Raw genomic sequence first — 20,234 nt, 5'->3', positions numbered from 1 at the left:
CTCCGATTGGTCCGCGAGCTCGCGGGGCGGGGCTATTCGAGCGGTGAATTGAAGCGGGAGAGACGCTTACGTGAGGCGATGCCGGTGTGACTTTCGGTATTTTTGTCGTTGTTGTTGTTAAGCGTAAATAGTTTGAAGTGAAGGGGACGTTTACGTGAGGGGGTGCCAGTGTTGCTATCGATATATTTTTGTTAAGCGTAAATGGTTTTACGTGAGGGAGACGTTTACGTGAGGGGATGCTAGTGTTGCTTTCGGTATTTTTGTTCAGCGTAAATAGTTTTACGTGAGGGGGTACCGGTGTTGCTATCGGTATTTTATTGTTAAGTGTAAATTGTTTTCTTTTTTTAAGTAAATAATTTCCAGCCGTCGGGTTCTCTCTCCGTAATTTGTACTCTGTTCGATTGTTTTTTAGCGTCGTTAGTCGAGACGGGAGTGCGTCAATTGACACCAGGCCGCACCCACCGGTAATCGCGGTTTGCACGTGAAGTTAACACCCTCATTGCAACGATTGTGAACGTCCACGTACACCGTCGATGGCTCGTGATTTGTTGTCGATATGATTTGCCGTTTGGCAGTGAATCCACGGATCGCGAGCGATGAGCTCTGAGGATGCGGCGTTCCTGAGGCAGCAGGGTGAGGAGCCGTGTTGCCACGGCGACGCAAGCGGCGTCACGCGATTTCCCTTCCACATCCATCATCATCATTATAATAACAACTATTATAGATATTATTGGTTCTTTCGGTTATAAGTCACGTAGAAGGGAAATAATAAAATAATACAAATATAAAACAATAAAATTCTCACAGCGTCGCGAGATTTCCCTTCCACATCCATCATCATTATTATAATAACTATTATAGATATTCTTGGTTCTTTCGGTAAAGTCACGTAGAAGGGAAATAATAAAACAATACAAATATTAAACAATAACATTTTCACGACATTTCGACTGCAACACAAGCAATCCCAGAGGTCGCAATCGGGTACCCTTACCCTACCCGATACCCGGCCGGGTACGGGTAGCCGGGTATCGGGTAGGGTACGGGTACGGGTACCCGTTTGCGACCCTGGTGCGGCCGGGTACGGGTAAGGAATCACAACCCGTTTGCGACCTCTGGTGCAGTGTACTATCCGCTGTGCCACCCAATATACAATGCATTTGCATTACAGCATTATCATTCAACCCAGGGTAAACCCATGGAGAACTGGTGCAATTGTTCCTACGAATATGTCGTGCTAAACAGTAATAGTTATTTATTTTGAGAGCCCAATAAGAGACTGTGTGTGGCTCTTGCATGAGGCAGATCCAGAATTATACGAATAACTAAATGTGATGCGGTGGTCTCGTGTCCAGTGCAACGGCTCAACGCAGTTCTCAATCGGTACCAGGTCAAGTACTTGGCCCCACCTGCCTCCACACCGGTACGTGCTGCATGTTTCCACATGCTGGCTGCTCACTCGAGCGAATAAATACACTTTTCTCAGTCTATAGGCTTAATTTATTTCACACATAGTTTGCACAGGCAGTGCATATTTAGTATGTGTTCATCTAAAATACTAGCACACAACACGATGTAACTAACCCATTATACAGGGTGTTTCAAAAAGATGGACCCGATTTGAAATTGCTATATCTCTGCAACCACGAACCGCCCATGAATGAAACTCTTACCACTTGAAAGGGCGGGGTATAGAGTTTTAAATGATTACCGCTAGATGCCTCTCCCAGCGCACTAACAGCCCCTAGCCTCAGTCATTCGCAAGACGCGCTGCCTCAACGTTGGATAGGTCGCACGGGACCCCAAGACTTGGCGCTACAATAGCCCCCAAGATCCCCAGACATCACACCCTGCGACTTTTTCTTGTGGGGATTCGTCAAAGACCGTTATTTTGTGCCCCCATTAGCGACTAATCTGGATGACATCAAAAACAGAATCACGGCAGCGGTGACTTCAGTGGAAGAAGACACTTTGAGAGGCGTTTGGGACGAATTCAACTATCGTCTCAATGTTGTCCGTACAGCAGGTGGAGGGCACATAGAGCATTTATAAAATGGTTAGTAAAACTTGATAACTCATTCAACCGTTTGTGACTTTTTGTGTAATTGTAACATGTTGCCATCGTGAAATATACTGCTTTGAAATTGGGTCCATCGTTTTGAAACACCCTGTAATTTAATCTGAGAGCTAATTTGTTGATAAGCAGCTGTATTCACTATTACTGTATGTAATTAGAGTAAGAAAACATGTCAAAGCATGAAATATCATACCTGCTTGAAAGGTGCTCCTGACTGACTGTCCGTGCATCCAGTTGCAGACTGGGCAGTGTAATTTTTTCAACGTGATTTTTGTAATCCGCTTTTTGAATGTATTTATGAACTTAACCTCCAGCACCTGAACCAGCACCTAATATACATTTGCTCTGTTGATAAAGCTGAATAAATAAACACAAATTTCAACATGGTTGTCCAGGCAGGAGTCTTTGGTGAGGGGGACCCACCAGCCCCATGGCTGACGGACAAAAGGTGAGCATATTTACACATTCGCGGCCGGTTTGAGCATTAACGGCAAATTTCAGAAGGCGAAGAAGCAAACAGTAATTCCCAGGCTTGGTCAGTGTGGCAATTCATTGCACAGTTTGTTGACCGTCCGTTTGAGCCAAAATATTTGTACTTGTCACGACAGCCTGCTCGCACCCCTCATGGCCGAATACGACCGCCACTTGGAGGAAATGGAAGGGCAGCTCCGCAACTACCAGGTGGGTGGCAATGGACCCATCCTGCATCAAACTCACAGCACAAGACCTGTCCTCTAACACGGCAACATATTTGTTTTATATCAACAAACAACATGCAACGTCTTTATAAATAGTTTGTTCTTAAGCCGTGTAATAAAAAAAAATTGAATACCTTGTTATAAATCAGCCATGATCTATCCACTGTTGAATGGTGGCCTATCCAAGTTTTTGCCTTCTTTCATGGTGTCATAATGCAACGATCCAGCTTCAACATATGAGTTTATCTCATCCCTGCATCTCATGGAAGTTATCCTCTTGGACTCATTCTCTCCTTTAGCTGCCACTTTCCTCACTCTCAATCATTGCCCATCATCCCTTTTTAGCCATGCTTTCTGCCTAAGAGCATTTATTTTTCTTGACAGTCAGTGTGATGTTGATGCATCTCTTCATGCTTCTTTGTGCGCTTTTCAGATTTTGTTCCATATTCTTTATCTGTTTGTATATATGATGAGAACATAACCTTGTTACACGTGAGAACCCGGTTTAATCATGGATAGATTTAACCTTGATTCGAACCTTGATTTGAATCTTGCATCTCAGCAATGCCAGCTCATTGCCTTGACTTGGCATTATAAACGGTCAACAGGCCACCTAAGATTCAATAAAAAATATTGACAGCTCCAATGTTGCCAACTTAGAGGTGTGCCTGGCGGTGCCCTCACCTGCTGCTCCTATTTGCAGTTACTTGGCTGCTGAGACTGCTGGGGAAACTGTAATTTACTGCATATTGCCCTGATGGTTGTGTGTGTAATGTGCAAGTGTATAATGCATTTTATTGGCTCATAGAGCACATTGTGGTTTAAAGTTAGCGCTGTTTTGGGGGGGGGAGAAAATAATGGAGCGGTGCTTAGATAAGCCATAGCATTTAGCTTGCAGTGGAAGGTGTTCATGGCAGATCGATTGGCGAATGTGCTCATTGTTCCGTCACATCGTCAAAGCATGTCTCATAAAATCCTCACTATTTTAAAAGCTCGTGAAGTAACCACACTTCGTTGCTGAGCCCACTACACATTACATTATGCAGCTAATCTTTGTTTATATTTAATGCTAATTCTTTGCAGTACTGTTATCAGGACTTGCGTGCGAATAAATGTATGTATGGCTTTAAGTACACCGGGTATAAAACCTAGTGGCTCCTGCCAAAACCACTATATTTTGGCTGCTTTGATTTATTATTTTATATAACTTTGTGCTGTTTTCTTTTAGGCTTATTGTTGCCAGCCCAGTGAAGCATGACCGCCTTGTAGCTTATTTTTAATGTTTGAGCCGGCAGCAAAAACACTTTTTGTGGCCATATCGCCCCCACATAGTCTTGATGTCACTATTGTGAGAGGACCCTTGAAATGCCTTTTGTGGGCAGCTCCTCTAAAGCCTGCAACCGTGGGTCGGCTCTTACTAGAGACCCGCACCAGTGCTGTTGTGTACGATAAGAGAGGGTCTCTTTTCAAATGTGTGCCTCTCCTCCTCAGAGCCTGATGGGCGAGATGAAGCTCAAGATGGATAGAGTGGTGGTGGAAAACGAGAGGTGGGACAACTTGTTTATAAAATGTAAAAATATGACAGCGATTCTAATTCACCTAAACAGTAACTGTTCAGCCAATCATTTTGCGAACCGAATGCATCCAGGTTACTTTCAGCATATGTAAAATCACCTTCTTCTTGAGTGCAAACTGTATTTTAGTTTTGATGTATGAGACCACCATAGCACAATGTACAATAGATGGTTACTCTGGACACTAAGTTTAAGGAGGCCTAATTTTAAATTTCCTTACGCTTTCCAACCAAGGTTGACATCGTTAATGCATTATAGCTGTCTGTCTGTATCCATCTGTCTGTAAGGAGGAAGCACGGTAACGGTCGTAAAGATAAACCATCATGAACAAAAGGGTCCTATAAAGTTGTGTTGCTATTAGAGACGTATCCTATGGAAAACCAGGAAATTTATCCAAAGGGTTATTCATACCCTCTGGGGCCTGTTGTATCATCGTAGCCTGAGGATGTATTGTTTCTTGCATGCATGGTCTGAGACCGATCATTATTTGAGCTAATTAAATACTTCCGAGGACAAATGCATCTTAGAAAGCGATACAAAATCCATGTACATGCATGATTCTCTTCCTTGTTTATCTTCTCTATAGGCTGCATGCGGAGCTGAGGAAGAGTGTTGAAACACAGCTGGATGGTGCGGCCACAAGTCTGGGTGTGCTCACTTCTGACCTTACAGAAGAGGACATGGCCAGAAACCTGCAGCAGCAGGTCCAGTTAGCCAATCAGGTGAGAACAGCATGCATGATGACACATTCTCGGACAAACCCTGTTGGGTACAAATACAGCGACTTTATGTGGATAAACACAATCTTTGTCGCTGTGTGTTTGTGTGTGAGCATCTTGTGCGTGTTAGTCCATGCTGTGCGCAATCGCCCCTGCTTGATTGCCACTGCGCATTGGCACACTTTCCACTTGGCACATGGGGCATTGGTAGGCCTGTTATGATTCATCCTGTCCATGATTCAATTAATTGTTGCAATTAAATAAGAATGAGACCCTCTGCACACTATGTAGGTCATGGGGAATATTTGACCATACTTCACCACACTGATCACTGCAGGTGTTCTGCAGAAGGTGGCCAGAACTGATTCGGATATCAATTGCCACTGATGTCAGCCGTAACTAGGAGTTTAGCTCAGTCTTTGGGTTCATCGCGCAGCACGCTAACCACTGCGTCACCGCTAATACAGTTGTATAAGAATCATTAAATGCCTTTGGCTTACATGTACTTCCCTCCCTCGCACCTACCCCATGACCACCGCTGTGCTCGGCAGGAGAAGGAGCAGGCGCTTCAGATGTGGCGCATAACCTCGGAGGAGCTGGAGCAACTGAATGAGCTCTACCAGGAGCACGTGGGCGACGCTCAGCTACACCTGCAGGAGCGGCAACACTACAAGGTTCCTCCTCTCGCTGTCCGGGAGCTGGCAACAGAACCACCAGCAGCTGCAGCCACTGTTATTAACTTCCTTTAGTCTAGTCTGCACTTCAGCTGCAACATATAGACATTAAGCAATCTAATGTCACGTGCTCATGTGCATTGTAAAACATATGCTTATAAATAATGGCTTTGATACTGGGTTCTTCAACAGGCCCTTGGAGTGGCCTACCAAGCTCTGGCCCGCTGACAGACATGGCGTGCTGGAACAAAGAGAGACAAATTAGTGAGATGACGGAGAGAGGGTGATAAACAGGCAAGCTGTAGGAAAGATATAACGAATTGTATGATGAAAGAGAGTAAACAAGGGAGGGACAGATAAGAGACTTTGAGATAAGAAGTACACATAACGTCATGTGACATAACCTTTGTCCACTTGACCTATGTTGTCATGTGGCCCTCCAGAACACATGCATAGTGTCACATTATTACGTAGCCCGCTGGAAAATATAGTTGAAGAACCTACCTTTAATCAAGGTTAGGTCTCTTTCACTCTGGCAACACATACATACCCACCTTCTAGGTTAGTAAACAACCAGTGAACAACATGCATTGGTATGTTTACAAAGGATCAGAGTTCACTTCTGTTCTCTTTATCTTGTGAGAACCTATTGAGACGACTATGTTGTAAAGAAACTTTGTGTTCTCTTTGTTTTCTTTATGTTGCTGAAGTACTGTTGGTACATTATTGCCAACATTTGTTCCCCACTGATACTCTTTTGCACGTTTTCGAGCGTGCTGTCCATACATTTATATTGCGACACCTTAAAAAATCTCCAGCCCAGGTTTTTGTCTGGTGTTAAGCTCAGGATTTGGATTACCATGATCAAAGTTACGCTTTTCCCTTTACATATTCAATACCCTGTTCTCCAGTGAACACTCACGAATACATCGACACCCAGACATAACTTAGGTTTGTCACAGGGGCTTATGCAAGAGCTTAAATACATAATTAAGGCCCGAAGGGAAGTCTAAAATTGGGAAGAGGATTTGAAAGTTAAGCCCATATGGCTTTCTGGAGCCCGAGGCTAGAGTTTGGATTTTCTAATGAATTTAAACACTTTTCCAGAGTACTCATGGCTCACTTGAAGTATATCATTCTGATGATATCTTTCAGGTATTTACCATTATTAAAAGTAGCAAATGATATGGGAAGTGTTTGATGGGCTGCACAGTATTCCTTTGAGCAGCATTTTCCACAAGGGAAAAATAGTTGGAAATAATAAAAGTTTAAAGGTCAAGGTTTATGATGTAAAAACTTTTGGCACCCTGATTCTATCCGCTGATGCTGCTGCTGTGCAATATTTATGATGCAGTCTTGCTGCTGACACATGTCTTCCTTAAAACGAACAACAAGCTCTGTCTGTGTGTGTCCTCCTGCAGGAGCATCTGATGGAGGTGCAGCAATTTTCCCAGCAGCTGCAAGTCGCTAAACAGAGGCTAGAAACGGTGAGAAAAACACAAGTCACCGACGGGCATGTTGGTTTTCAATAACTTTGTTTGACGAATATCTTTGAAATGTAACGGGGAATATCTAATTTTGGGTGACTGTACTGTGTCATTGCAGAGCAACCAGCAGCTGGCGAAAACACTCGGTGACCAAAACGTGGAGCTGAATCAGCTGCGCCTTCAGCTCCGGTACGGTCGACTCTGGCGTGCTGCACCTGGCATCGCTCTACTCTGTTTTGCTTCATCCTGCCTCATGCTCACCCTACTCCGATGCATTCTCTCTATCCACCCTGCTGTGTTGCACCCTTCCACCCTCTTGTACACCATCCTGCCTCAGTCCACCTTTTATAGCTTCGCCCGTTTGTCTTGTCTTGTCCTGCTGTGCTGCATTCTGCTTCAGTGCACAACCCCGTCTCACACTGTAACCTGTGTCACACTGCTATGCGTCACTTCTTATTCCATGAACATTTATTTAAGGCATTCATTTGAAAAAGTAAATCAATGTAGAGAAACAAAAAATATGTAAGTTGTAACAATGGTCATACATTTGAACACAGTACAATAATTCAATTCATGTGAAATTCAGTCAGAGTAATTGCTGTTGTTTGTGTTTTCATTTGCTTCAGAAATAATTACATTCATGTTTGCACATCAGTGGTGTAATCTGTAAAGTAATATTCGATGGAGATGTCAGAGACGGTGTAGTGGAAGACAGCCCTAAGGCTCCGATGTGCCGTACCCAATGCCATCACCACCACTGCCCTTTTATGGTGCCCACCCTGTATCACCCACATGTGTAGGCAGGCCAAGATGGAGCTGCGCACGTCCGATGCTAAGTCTGAGGAGCTGGGCAGGGCAATGCAGAGTCTTCGCGAGGAGCTGCTGAAGAAAGTCAGTACAGTCATGCAATGCTTGTTTCTTACATACACGGTACAACTAATCCATATATGCACGTATATCCCTTTTTTGTCAATCCACTATTGGATGTAGGGGCTTCCTCACGCCAATGAAGTTGGTGGGAGGTGGGGGGGCACTATTTGATCATGTTCACCATGCTGATCAGTGCAGGTTGGTGAAGGGGGGGGGGAGCATAGACATTGTACAGTACAACGATTGATTTAGGTGCACTGCCATCTGCTGCTCACAACGTAACCACACCATACAATTTCCAAAACATTTTGACATTCAATAATTTAGGAAAACCTCTACGAGTTCACAGACATAAACACATTGGAATTTTTGACAAACGCTATTTTATATTTTTTAATGGGATCGGAAACTGGAGTTCCCAAAGAAAACCCATACAGTACATTAAATAACTACAGGCTCACACACTAATTTGCTGTACTGCCATCTCCTGGCCACCTCACAGACCAGTGGGCTTGGAGTCGCACTGTGCCGGATGACAGGCATGGACTTTCTCCTGGCATATATGGGTTTTTAACGTGTCTGAATGCGACCCCATCTCAAAATTATATTTCAACAGGGGGTCCATATGGATCTTGGGAGCTATAGTAAGTGGAACATGTTTCAAGATGGGAGGTGGAGGAGATAGTAGGCTACAGGGATAAGATGGAAAGCCAACGAGGGTAAAGGTGAGAATAAAGATTCTTCACCGAGTGAGACACTCGTAGTCAGTGGGGGAGAGGAATGTTCAGCCTGGACTTGTTCACAGAAAGGAAGTTGGCAGTGCAGTAGGTCAGGCAGAATAAGTACCAGATAACCAAACTTCCATTAAGCAGTGTACGTAACATTGCAGTGTACATACATAGTATTACTACTGTTATAATAAACATAATAAGGTTTATTATTCATCTGTGAATCCTCAGTGAGCCTCAGTGTTTTTGCCTGGATTTTTGTTGTTGTCAAACAGCAACCTTTATGTTTGTGCGTTTTTCAGCTGATTCTACCTCGATTATCTGGAATTTCCTTGCTTTAAAAGCAGGCTGCCTATTATTTACTCTTTTTTTTAAATGAGGTGTCTTAACTGCACTTCCGCGACAATGTAATTCCAACTCCCTCTCTGGTCTCTAACTTCCTCTCCTCAATTAAAACCCTCTTAAAATTCTCTACATATGCACAATTTCCCCAAGTTTGTATAGCATCTTGGCATGTGGTTGCATTTTTATGGTTTAGAATCCACATGGTAATTGCCATTCTCCAATATGTGTGGTCTTTTTACTGGGCTTCCCAGTTTCCTCACCCAAGCAAACATTAACAAAAACATTATTGGCCAGAGATCCCAAGCTGGGTTGTCATCATAATAAAATGAATCTGCTTGTTCTTGGGTAAACATTTTAAAATGGCTCTGTAGTAATAGTCTAGACTCTAGCATATATTAGAATTTTACCATAGGTATAGATCCTGGGAGGGCGATTTACTCATCAATGTTGCTCATGACCTGTGTAGGCGTCGTCACCAGTTAATTGTTGTGAAATAGGCAGGGAGAACAGACACCAGTGGAATAAGAGAAAAGGGTAGTCTGTAGCTGTTGGCATCATTTTTCTACAGCTGTCCCCACTGGCTCTGCTGCTCTTTGTGAGATCAGTCTGCTGAGTAGGGATGATGTGGTATGCGACCAAGATACTGGTTATTCATGGGTCTGAGTGATGATGTTCACAAGTCATGCAACAATAACTTGATTAATTAAATGAAATTAGTTTTTGTGCTCACGACCAATGCATCTTATTGTGAACATGAAAAATCTGTTATTAATGGTTTCTGCAAATGCTATGCAATTATTATGCTCGTGTTACATTTAGGCTGTTTGAATTTTTTATTTTGACCATCTTATTTGTACTCTTTGGTAAAATTTTCTTTAACTTTCTGACATTTCTCTTCTAATTTTTATTTAAAAAATTCTAAGCAGTATAAATGAGAGGATTGAAATAAGACAAAACAGAATCAACCGTTGATTCGAATTCCTACCCTGAATCAAACAATTAATTTGCTGGGCAGACAGGGAGTTGGGGGTAAGGCCCACTGAGCTGTATAGATCTTTTTCAGTAGCGACCTGGTCACAAATGATTGCCCAGTGAAGTGGCTTATCATGTGGAAATATATAGCAGCCAAATAGTAAACGCAAGTGGAGGGAAAAACTGGAGGACTTGCAGAAAAATCCATGTGACCACCGGGAGAACATGCAAACTCCAAATATACAGGTGCCGGGGTTGGGATAGAACTCACGACCACCTGCATACCAGGCAAGGTAGTTAACATCACGCCACCGTGGCACCCATGTTAATGTTCATACCCGCGCGGTGCCGCAGGAGGAGGAGGACACGGCCATGCGGGGGCAAGAACAGGCGACCGAGCGTCGCTCGCAGCAGATGCGCAAGACAGTGACGCAGCTGGATGCCAGGTATGCCCCCCCCCTCTCCCTCTGTAATGTCACTATAACACAAAGCAAGCACAGACACACAATCAGAGCTGTACGTTACTGTATATGTACAGCCCTTTTGTCGAGGCACTGCTGGGGGAGAGTCTCCCCACGCCGTGCCGGTTGTGGGGGCAATTTGACAATACTTCACCATACTGATCAGTTTGTGTTGGTGAAGATGGGAAGCGTAGACATGGCAGTTTCGAATCGAGAACATCAATGGTTTTTCTGCACTGCCCTCTGCTGATAACGTAGCCCCTCGGTTAGCTTACAACACCTGCTTTATGCATGGCTTAGCTGTCGATATCTGATGGGATTCGTCGTGTTCCAGGTGATTTGGTCATAGGCAACAAAAGGAATAGCTGTACGTAATCCACACGGATTATATTTAATAAAATGTACGCTTTGATTTAAAGCTTTCGTGACTGCAGGGATTCATCTTCTTGGTTCTTTCGGTAAAGTCACGTAGAAGGAAAATAATAAAAGAATAAAAATAAAGCATAATAAAATAATTCTCACGACGTTTCGCCCACAACGCAAGCAGCCGTCTTCAGGTGGAGAACAGGTCTGTCGACAGACCTTTTCTCCACCTGAAGACCTGATCTCCACCTGAAGACGGCTGCTTGCGTTGTGGCCGAAACGTCGTGAGAATTATTTTATTATGTTTTATTTTTATTATTTTATTATTTTCCTTCTACGTGACTTTACCGAAAGAACCAAGAAGAAAAATGTACGCTCTCTATTCTTAAATGACGATGTACATTGTCAGCATTGCTTGCATTCAATTGCAAATGTGAAAATAAAAACTACAGAAATAATGTTCTTAAAGCTGCTGTGTGTGGGCAGACAACTGATTAAATGATGTTACTGTGTTCTTCACAAACCTCACGAGAGAGTGCGAAAAAAAATTGCCCAGTGACATTTTTACACGGGTAATCCATTCTCATCTGTCATGTCTATAAACGTGATTTATTGGGCCAAATTCACTGCAACCCTTTTCAATTGCATACCACCAGGCAATATAACTTCATATCGTTCCAATGCATATTTTTGGTTTGATAGATTACATTTTAAGAAATATTACATCCTAATTTATTAACATCCAAGATAGAGTAGTGGTGCGTGCAGCTGTTAGCACACTTGGTTTTGTAGCTTGCGAGCTGTGTTTAATTCCAGGTCATGGCTATCATCATGAGCGAGTTATATGTAAACCAGTCCTGAGCTACCCATCCTTTATCAACCAACATTGACGAGCATGGTGAGGTATGGTCAAACAACCCCCCCCCCTTGACTCATATGCTGTGAGACAGAAAGAATAACCCAAGAATTACAAAACATGTGAAGATTGGTCAAAATCATATTGGCTGTTTTGTTATGAAAGTGGGCTTGGCAGGACATGTCATGAGAAGGGATAGTGCCCATTTTTCGTGACTGATGGTGGAGTGGAAGTCTAAGCATGCATGGTGGTGGAGTCATGACATCAGCTCGTGCAGAAGCTAGAGGGGTTGTTGAATCATGGGAATGTGAGGGATGGTGATGCCTTGGGGAGGCCTTCATAGGTAGAGTGTGGCAGCTGATGATGATATCTCTCACCCCTTGGTCAACTCTCTGCTCCTCTCTGGCTTCCTAGTCACTGTGGTGGTGGTGGTGATGACCATAATGACGGCGGCGGTGGTGGTGATGATGATAGTAATGGCGGTGGTGACGATGGTGTTGGTGTCAGTGATGACTGCAATGATGGTATCGATGATATCGATACAGGCTACGGTTGGCGGCACAGGATGGTGACTCGCTGCGCAGGGAGCGTGATGCCCTGCAGGCACAGCTGGGGGAGGCTGCACTCCGAGCAGCCCAGCTGGAGGAAGAACGTTTCCAGGCAATGCGAAGGGCAAGTGAGGGTCTGCAGCTCCTCGATGAGGCTACGCTGATCAAGGACCAGGTGAGCCAGTTGCACTGCGAAGCTTTGCTGTTTGCCAAAAAGTAGGGATGCAGGCAGTGTGCCTTCGTCTTCCGGACATGGTGCTGATGATGCTCGTCTCTGATCCGGTAACTCGGACATACAGTTGTTAAGTCACAGACCCCAAACTGCACAGCTATGCAGTGACTTGTAGGAGGTGGAACAGCAAGTACGCTTTTGACCTGTCTGTGCATATTTTTATGTGTTATTACATTTCTCCGAGCGCTCTGGTTTATGCATCCTTAGCGTGAGTAAAAAATATATTATAATATTTTTCTCTCCTTAATTCTAGACTGCTACCCTGTTATACTCTACACTAATCCAGTTGTTGGGTCTGGAAGAGCTACAATAGCAATAATATATTTTTACTCACAAATGGTGACTTATCACTCCCTTTATTTAATACGATGCTAAAGGTATGTTATAAGGTCATGCTAGATCCCGTGAATGTATACCATAGACATTGCGCTAGATCTCTTTGACATGGCTGCATCCCAGTGTTAGACACGCGAGGGTGATTCTGCAGTGCCCGTGACATGGAAGACACGCTGTAAGTAGGGGATGTCGCACGTGTGATGGTCGTGATGGAGTTTTTTGCCGTTGGCTGCAGGCACTCCTGTGTGAGCGGCAGAAGGACGAGGAGCTGGAGAGACTGAAGGAGGCCATGGCACAGCTGGTACAGGAGGCGGCTGTCAGGACCCGCAAAGAGGTGCACACCTCCGAGCCAGGGCTGGACCCTCTTTGACTTCACGGTTGAGCGTTACAGTGGACACAACATGGCTGAGGGACCGGTATTGAAATAATTTTGGCACAAACAAGAATGAGGCCACTTTATTCACCCTGAACATTCTCAGCAATTCATGGGAAAAACACTGTTTGTAGAGAAACGAGGCTCCTGATAATGGACATGCCTACAGCAGCCCAAAAGAGAGAGACATCCAATGAGGTGGCTGAAGATTAGGCCATTAAGGCCACAGACTGATGGGATTTAACAGCCAGGCACAGCTATGCCTGACTCGTTCAAGTCGTGTCGCGACGCCGAGTGGACGTAAATGTAACCCACATGTATCTTCGATCTCGTTTTGTGGCCGGGCAGGTGGAGAACGTGAAGAAGCAGTGCAACGTACAGATTTCACATTTGGTTGCGGAGCTGTCCAACCTGCAGATGGTAGGTCTTATGGCTGGCTGCAGCAGCCCTGATGCTTTGGGAATTGGTGTTTGGGCTTCGACCCTGGGACTCGTTGGTGCAGTCCTGGCTGACCCCGGTTGTCCCTGGGGCTCGAATTGGTGTTGGGCCTCGGTTGCTTTAACCCAGGATGTGCCGTGTTGTTGCTCTGTCTCTCCTGGTGGACGCAGAGGGGCATGCGTCACAAACTCTGCTCAGTTTAATGGGAAAGAAGACACTGTCCTCAGCCCCTCGACTCTGCTACTTCCCTAAATATATTTCATTGAAGCATCTTGAAATATGTTAGATTAATTTAGACGTTACATAAATTCAGATAGTTGTTTATGTTGTGGCGCCGGTGTCACTATAGGCGACTATAGTGACACTGAAAATGGCAACCGCTGCTCTGCTGTGGGACCGCAGAGGCAATCATGATTTAACTAAGGGTAGAGGTTGTCCTAGTCGGTGTCACTTCCCTTCATAACAATAGTTTGAATTTATATAGCATAGAAATGCAATGATAATTCTGTATGGAGACACCATGTCTGCATTTAGACGCTTTCTAAATTATAATTGTTATTGCGACTCCAGCGATGGTGACATAGAAAATGTGAACCACTGCTGTAGAATATCGATCTGCGTTACACGGAGTCCTGTTTCATTCAGGGCAGGGTCAACGCGGCAGCTCGCTCCCGTTGTTTGTGACGCACGCCCCTCTGTGTCCACCAGGAGTGCAGTGACAAGCAGAACCTGATGGATCGGGCCATCAGGGAGAAGAGGGCAGCCGAAGATGAGCTGGAGAAGGTGCGGTATTTGTGTTGTTTGTCCATCATAAGTAACAGGTGCAATAGTAGCATGTGAAGTCAGAGATTATATTAATGCATTCTAATAGTAATGATAATTTATATCGCAGCGCAACATGCCAAAACACATTACAAGACTGTTGATTCATCATCTTATGAATCCCACTGGTATACTCACATTGGGGTAAATAAAAGTCAATGATGGCCTGAAAGCAAAACAGGCTGCTTATTAAAAATAATAACCATTATTGTAAATGTTAGCCTATTACATGTTTTTTTGTTACAGGGAAATATTAATGATGAATCATTGTGAGTTTTTTTTTATGTGTTTACCACTGACAATGAATTAACTATTTGGATTGTGTTTAGTTTCTACGATGCACCAGTCTGCCCAGAGAGTGATGATTGATGGCAATGAGCGACTGAAGGCCACAACACTCAGACTTCAATCTGTAGAGAACCTGTTGCAAAACTGTTTGCTAGATCACCTCCTGCAGGCACCCCACCCAATTATCTTACAAGAAGTGTTTAATTTGAGCCACCAATCCCGTCTCTACGTCACTGAATTTAAATGTATCACCATTATACCTGGACCAGGTCTTCTTTTGTGCATCATGTAATCTCAGTGAGCTCTTACCTGTTTTAGGGGTCTATTGATTAATACATGTGAGGGACGTTTTAAGGAACAAGGCTTTTTTTTTTATTCCATTTGTCAGCTCTACCGGGAGGGCCACGGGACCGAGGGAGAGCAGCGCAAGTCGGACGTGCTTCTTCAGCGCTGTCTGGTGGCAGAGAGAGCCCGTGACGAGATGGTGCTCAGCCTGCAGGCCACGCAGGCGAGGCTTAGAGCTGCCGAAATGCAGTGAGTGGGCGCTAACCAGGGCTTCGTTCATCAATGGTCATTTTCCAAGTCACTGGTAGACTGGAGTTGGTACGCGAATAGTAGGCACAGTCATAGGTAAAGGTATATTGGATGTGGTGTGCCAAGTGCGGAAATATGAAGTTAAGCTCTGTCGATAACCATCAAACACAAGCATGCTTGTACACACACGCACACACAAAGACCGATAATCTGTTTAGCCATACAGACTTCTAGGGCAATGACATCTTCAGGCTGGCACGGCACTCCAGGATGTGAAATATTCAGCACTGCGCCCAGCTGTCTTTTTTTCCCCCAGTGCTAATATTCACACACTGCCAGGGACTCATTTAAGGCTTAGTCGAGTTCGGAAATTAGGTTCAGGACAAATTCTGCAGCACTTTCCACTAATGTTATTGACAATCTAGAATCTGATTGTAGCACAGGGCACAAACTACTGCAACACAGTTGCCATTACACAAATGTCTCAACAGACATTGAACACAGTACTATTTTTCTGCATGTTGTGTTATTTGTGTTTTCATGTCCTCTTGTGTTTGGTTGCCATTTTGTGCAGTATTGTATCTTTGTTACACTGTGTTGGAGTATGGCATGGTATGTCATGTTTTCATTTCAGGTTGTGTCGTATGTCATGCCATTTCCTGTTCAATATTTGTATTGTGTATCTTGTTTAATTTGTCATGTCATGCTGTTCTGTAAAGATGCACTGCATTCTGTCTTGTTGCATCGTGTTGTCATGTTGTCTCGCGTCATTTCAAATCACCGTCTGCATGGTGGTGGCGGCGGTGGCTCAGGCTGGAGGAGGAGCGGTCGCGTGCGAGGGCGGACGCGCAGACTCTGCGTTCACAGCTGGAGGCAGCGCGGGCCGAGTGCCAAGATGCCGGCGAGCAGCTGCTGGCAGCACAGCGGCAGGGCGACGAGCTGCGGCGGCATGTGGAGGGGATGCGCCGCGAGGGCCAGGAGGCGACGCGAGCCGCACGCAAAGAGGTGCTCGGCCCAGCGCCGGATGTTAACCGAACTCTTCTTTCGTATGGCTGATGTAGATGCAAAGAAACAACTACAATTTCATATTCAGGTTGTCAAGCCAGATAACTGCGTCAGGAGCAGCGGGGCGTATCGCTGTGATGTATATGTGTATTGGGTATTGCATCCTTGTACGATATGTGATCTGTTCTGGATATTAACCATTGCGTGCCAGCAGGGATGTGCAATGAAGGTCCTGGTGATAACGTGGCTCATTGGTATTGTCGCTCGTTGCTGAGGTTTGTGGTTCGGGTCCACGGACAGCCGTGGTTAATGTTGCGGTTGTATTAACCATATGATACATGCCGTTTTTATTACACTGGATGTTAAATATCCCATGTTACTTTCTAATGAGTCAGGGGGGTGTCAGGGGCATAGTTCAGTCTGACTGCCAAATTTAATCAATTACCCACCAGTTACTTCATTGGAAATCCACATAGCAACATCGCCTCAAACTGGCACACGATTGCCCATATGTTGGCCAGTGCAGCATTTTTGTCTCATTAACCTTGTGTCTCTCAGAGGCAGCTGACACAGAGATGTGCTGTATGGGAGACGTGATAAAAATCTTAAGCGGTGATGATGATGCGGTATTGATAGCATTCTGGCGTGGCAGGTGTGGCGCATGCAACACGACAGCAAGGCACAGGAGGCAGCGCTGGAGGCACGGCTGAAGGAGCTGCAGATGGCGGGGCATGCGTCTGTCGAGGAGCTGCACCGTATGTTGGGGGCGCAGCAAAGTCTCACCACGCGCTTCCGTGAGGAGGCGCGCAATGCCACCGCTGCTGCACAGAGGAAAGTCGCCAAGCTTGGGTGAGTGGCGCTCTGTGGGTGGGGACACGAGCCGACACGCGGTTCGTCTGGTGGCAGCAGCAGCCGCTCGTCTTAACATGCCACCAGATGCGCACTGCTGCTCAACTCTTATTGGTAATGCTTTGTGCCATGGCTGCTGGTTTGCGTTTCTGGTTCACTGTTAGGCAATGGCAATGTTGACGATATCCTCAAAAGAAATTCTTGCATTGGTTGAAAAGTCAGTTTATCTTTGCCAGTGGACAGCACAGAGGCAAAAGTATGTTTGAAGCAATTTTATGTATCAAAAATACATTTGTATCAAACCAATGCAAAAGGCAGGGGTGGGGAACCTATGGGCCCCTCCTGGGACAGATAGAGCCTTTGACTTAATTTCATACGACCCGTAGCCACATGAGGCCTCCCACTTTGAAACGGCCCGCAAACGTTACTTATTCATCACTGCATCTCAACCACACGAAACTTGCACCAGAAGGGGATATTTTTGGCCTGGAAACATTTTATTTTGTTGCTCAATGCTGTCACTGCAAGGACTTGTTTGTGCTTATGCGGACATTGTTTTTGCCGTGATTATTGCATAATGTTCACAAGTGTAAATGTGTGGCTCACCAAAGGGATTTCAGAGTCCTATTTGGCCCTCGATAAGGAAAAGGTTCCCCACCCCTGACATATAAATCATAAAAATAATCGTGTTGTTATATTTGTGTGTGCGGCAGAGCGGAGCTGAGCCGGCACAAGCAACACGCACAGGAGCTTACCGCTCTGCTGGAAGCTGCCCGCATGGATTTGGTTGAGGTGAGTTAATGTGTAGTGCATGTACATGTAAAGCCCTTTAGTCAATTGACTGCTGAATGAGGAATTCCTTCATCCTGCTGTGTAAATAAATTACATCATTTTACTTTCACAGGTCTTCCTTATTAAAGCAGACGTGGTTTCAGTGGGCACATAATTGACTTAACAGAATCGTTGGATGAATACACGAGTGCACGAATTAGGAATGTGGAAGTAATGATATTGTCACCCCTTGCCCCCCCCCCCCCCCCCAGAGCCAGCAGCTGCAGGCTGAGAGCCAGGAGAAGGTGGAGCGGTTACAGAAAAGGTTGGCACAGGCAGAGAACCGCGCCACCGCTGCCACTCAGCAGGTAAGCGGCCCTCCCCTCTGACCTCCCACGCCGGTGCCCGCCTGAGTGCCCATGTGACTCACTCACCTGAATCTCATATCCCCACGTGGCATACAGCCGCTGGGGTTGCCATTTCTGAGGTGTAAAATAACGGCATCATGTCATGTGAAGGATTTTCTCTGGGAAGATTTTCACATTTCCTAGGACAGCTACTTCCTGGAAAAGCCATTTCAAGTGGCAATCCTAACAATGGCACGCGTTCCTCCCGTTCTGTCTTCACCGCGTGTGCGTGCAGCTGAATCGCTACTCGGCCCAGGGGATTCCGATCCGTGATCGTTGAGCCTAAGACGGCGACAGCCACTGCATTAAGTTTACATCGTCACAGTGAACATGCCCACACTTCACCGGCATCAGATTGGCATGGCATATCAGCGCATATTTAACATCAAGTACAGAAATCTAGTTAACTAGAAAAGGGCAAAGTTTTGCCAATGTATAATGATAACTATAAAACTGTTACCTCAGGGAATCTTGGATTCTTTTTATTTCGAAAGTCCTGCTTGGATTGACAAATAACTTATGATAAAACTTTGTAATTACGTAAAGGATGTGTATAGGTCATAGCAAAACAGTGGTAACTTATCGGTATCTTCTCTTCGTATCAACTATAGACCATGCAGAGAAGTCTGTTGAAAACGGCCTCCCAATCCCCCTCCTATACCTGTCAGTGTGAATGGGGCTCTCTCGTGCCTTTCTTTTCACGGCAATGTGAACACTGTTTACAATATATATCTGTAACCACCAGGAAGCCATTATCTTCTGATACATGACAATGGGGGGCTTCCCCTGTGACCTTCCTCTTGCCTAATATATGGTGCAGATGGAATCCCCTCTTTTGTCAGGCCTCGGCTCATTACTTGGGGAGGTGGGTGGGAGCCCCGTAGGTGTTGCCATGGCCTGCAACAATCCTTTATCTTTGCACATCCTGGCAGCCACCCACAGGAGTAGCCGATAAGTGTATGTGTACAGTTCTCAATCCACTGCTGGATGAGGGCCTTCCCATGCTGTTCTGGTTGTGGATGTTATACAACCATACTTCACCACACTGGTCAGTGTCGATTGAAATTAAGGAGCATAGAAGTAGTGCAAGTGGATTTTGCTGCACTTCATTCTAATTCCCACCACAGCCCTGCAGCCTATAGCAATTTGTGCATGGCCGTCACACACCAGAGTACTGCCGAGGCTGAACCCTGCTTAGAAAAAGAACATTGGGTGCATTGTGGGAGACTCGGACATGGGTAACTGATAAGTATAGGAAGGGAATTGGAGCTGGCTTTGAGACTTCTCTGCATGGCTTAACATCCATAGTAGATTCCCATTACTACTGTGGGTGCTGACATGTCCTAAAACGTTTGTATCTTATTTCAGACAAAATGATCTTGGCCCATAATTAATTGATTTATGTTTATGCAACAGTTCTGCCAAGCATAAGGACTTATATTCCACTATTTAAGTAACACACAATTATCATTTGTGTTGTTTACCTGTGGATTTATGGAAATAATTGTAATTAAATTAATGCAGATAATGGTATTTGTAATATGTAATATCGGGACCCCTCTGAGTTAGAAGGCACAAGTATGTTTTATTTTTTATACAACTGTGAATGTTACATAAGTTTGCTGATGTTTTGTAGCAATACCATTTGTATTTTTTCACATTTTACTATTTCGTATGATCTGTCAATATTTTAGAGATATACAATTTTAATAAGTGATCGTGCTTGCTGTAATTTGACTAAAAATGGATGGCCAACTTTTCATTGTAAAATGTGCATGAAATTGCAGTAATTATTTCTGAAAATTAT

The 20,234-nt window shown here is 44.8% G+C and overlaps 1 protein-coding gene across 5 annotated transcripts; it reads left to right on the top strand.

Annotated features, from left to right (window-relative positions):
- Positions 1–27: 27 nt before the first annotated feature.
- Positions 28–20,182, top strand: SCLT1 (sodium channel and clathrin linker 1). Of its 5 annotated transcripts, XM_078863086.1 has the most exons (23): positions 43–84; positions 413–464; positions 576–633; positions 1,356–1,423; positions 2,473–2,525; positions 2,686–2,758; positions 4,267–4,322; positions 4,936–5,071; positions 5,620–5,742; positions 7,164–7,229; positions 7,348–7,418; positions 8,030–8,120; positions 10,499–10,590; positions 12,370–12,547; positions 13,176–13,274; positions 13,662–13,733; positions 14,460–14,534; positions 15,250–15,395; positions 16,208–16,400; positions 17,053–17,249; positions 17,963–18,041; positions 18,293–18,388; positions 18,663–20,182. In XM_078863086.1, the coding sequence occupies exons 3-23, from the start codon at positions 597–599 to the stop codon at positions 18,705–18,707; spliced, it is 2,046 nt and encodes a 681-aa protein (XP_078719212.1). In that variant the 5' UTR covers positions 43–84; positions 413–464; positions 576–596; the 3' UTR covers positions 18,708–20,182. The 5 variants fall into 5 exon arrangements, with proteins under 5 accessions (XP_078719215.1, XP_078719211.1, XP_078719212.1 ...); XM_078863085.1 differs by lacking the exon at positions 413–464 and having other exon boundaries at positions 41–84; XM_078863088.1 differs by having other exon boundaries at positions 43–464; positions 10,502–10,590.
- Positions 20,183–20,234: the final 52 nt, after the last annotated feature.

This window comes from Lampetra fluviatilis, chromosome 15 (genome assembly GCF_964198595.1).
Source record: "Lampetra fluviatilis chromosome 15, kcLamFluv1.1, whole genome shotgun sequence".
Taxonomy (NCBI): Eukaryota; Metazoa; Chordata; class Hyperoartia; order Petromyzontiformes; family Petromyzontidae; genus Lampetra; species Lampetra fluviatilis.
The sequence above is the reverse complement of the archived record's forward strand: the minus strand, read 5'-3'. Positions and strand labels throughout refer to the sequence as shown.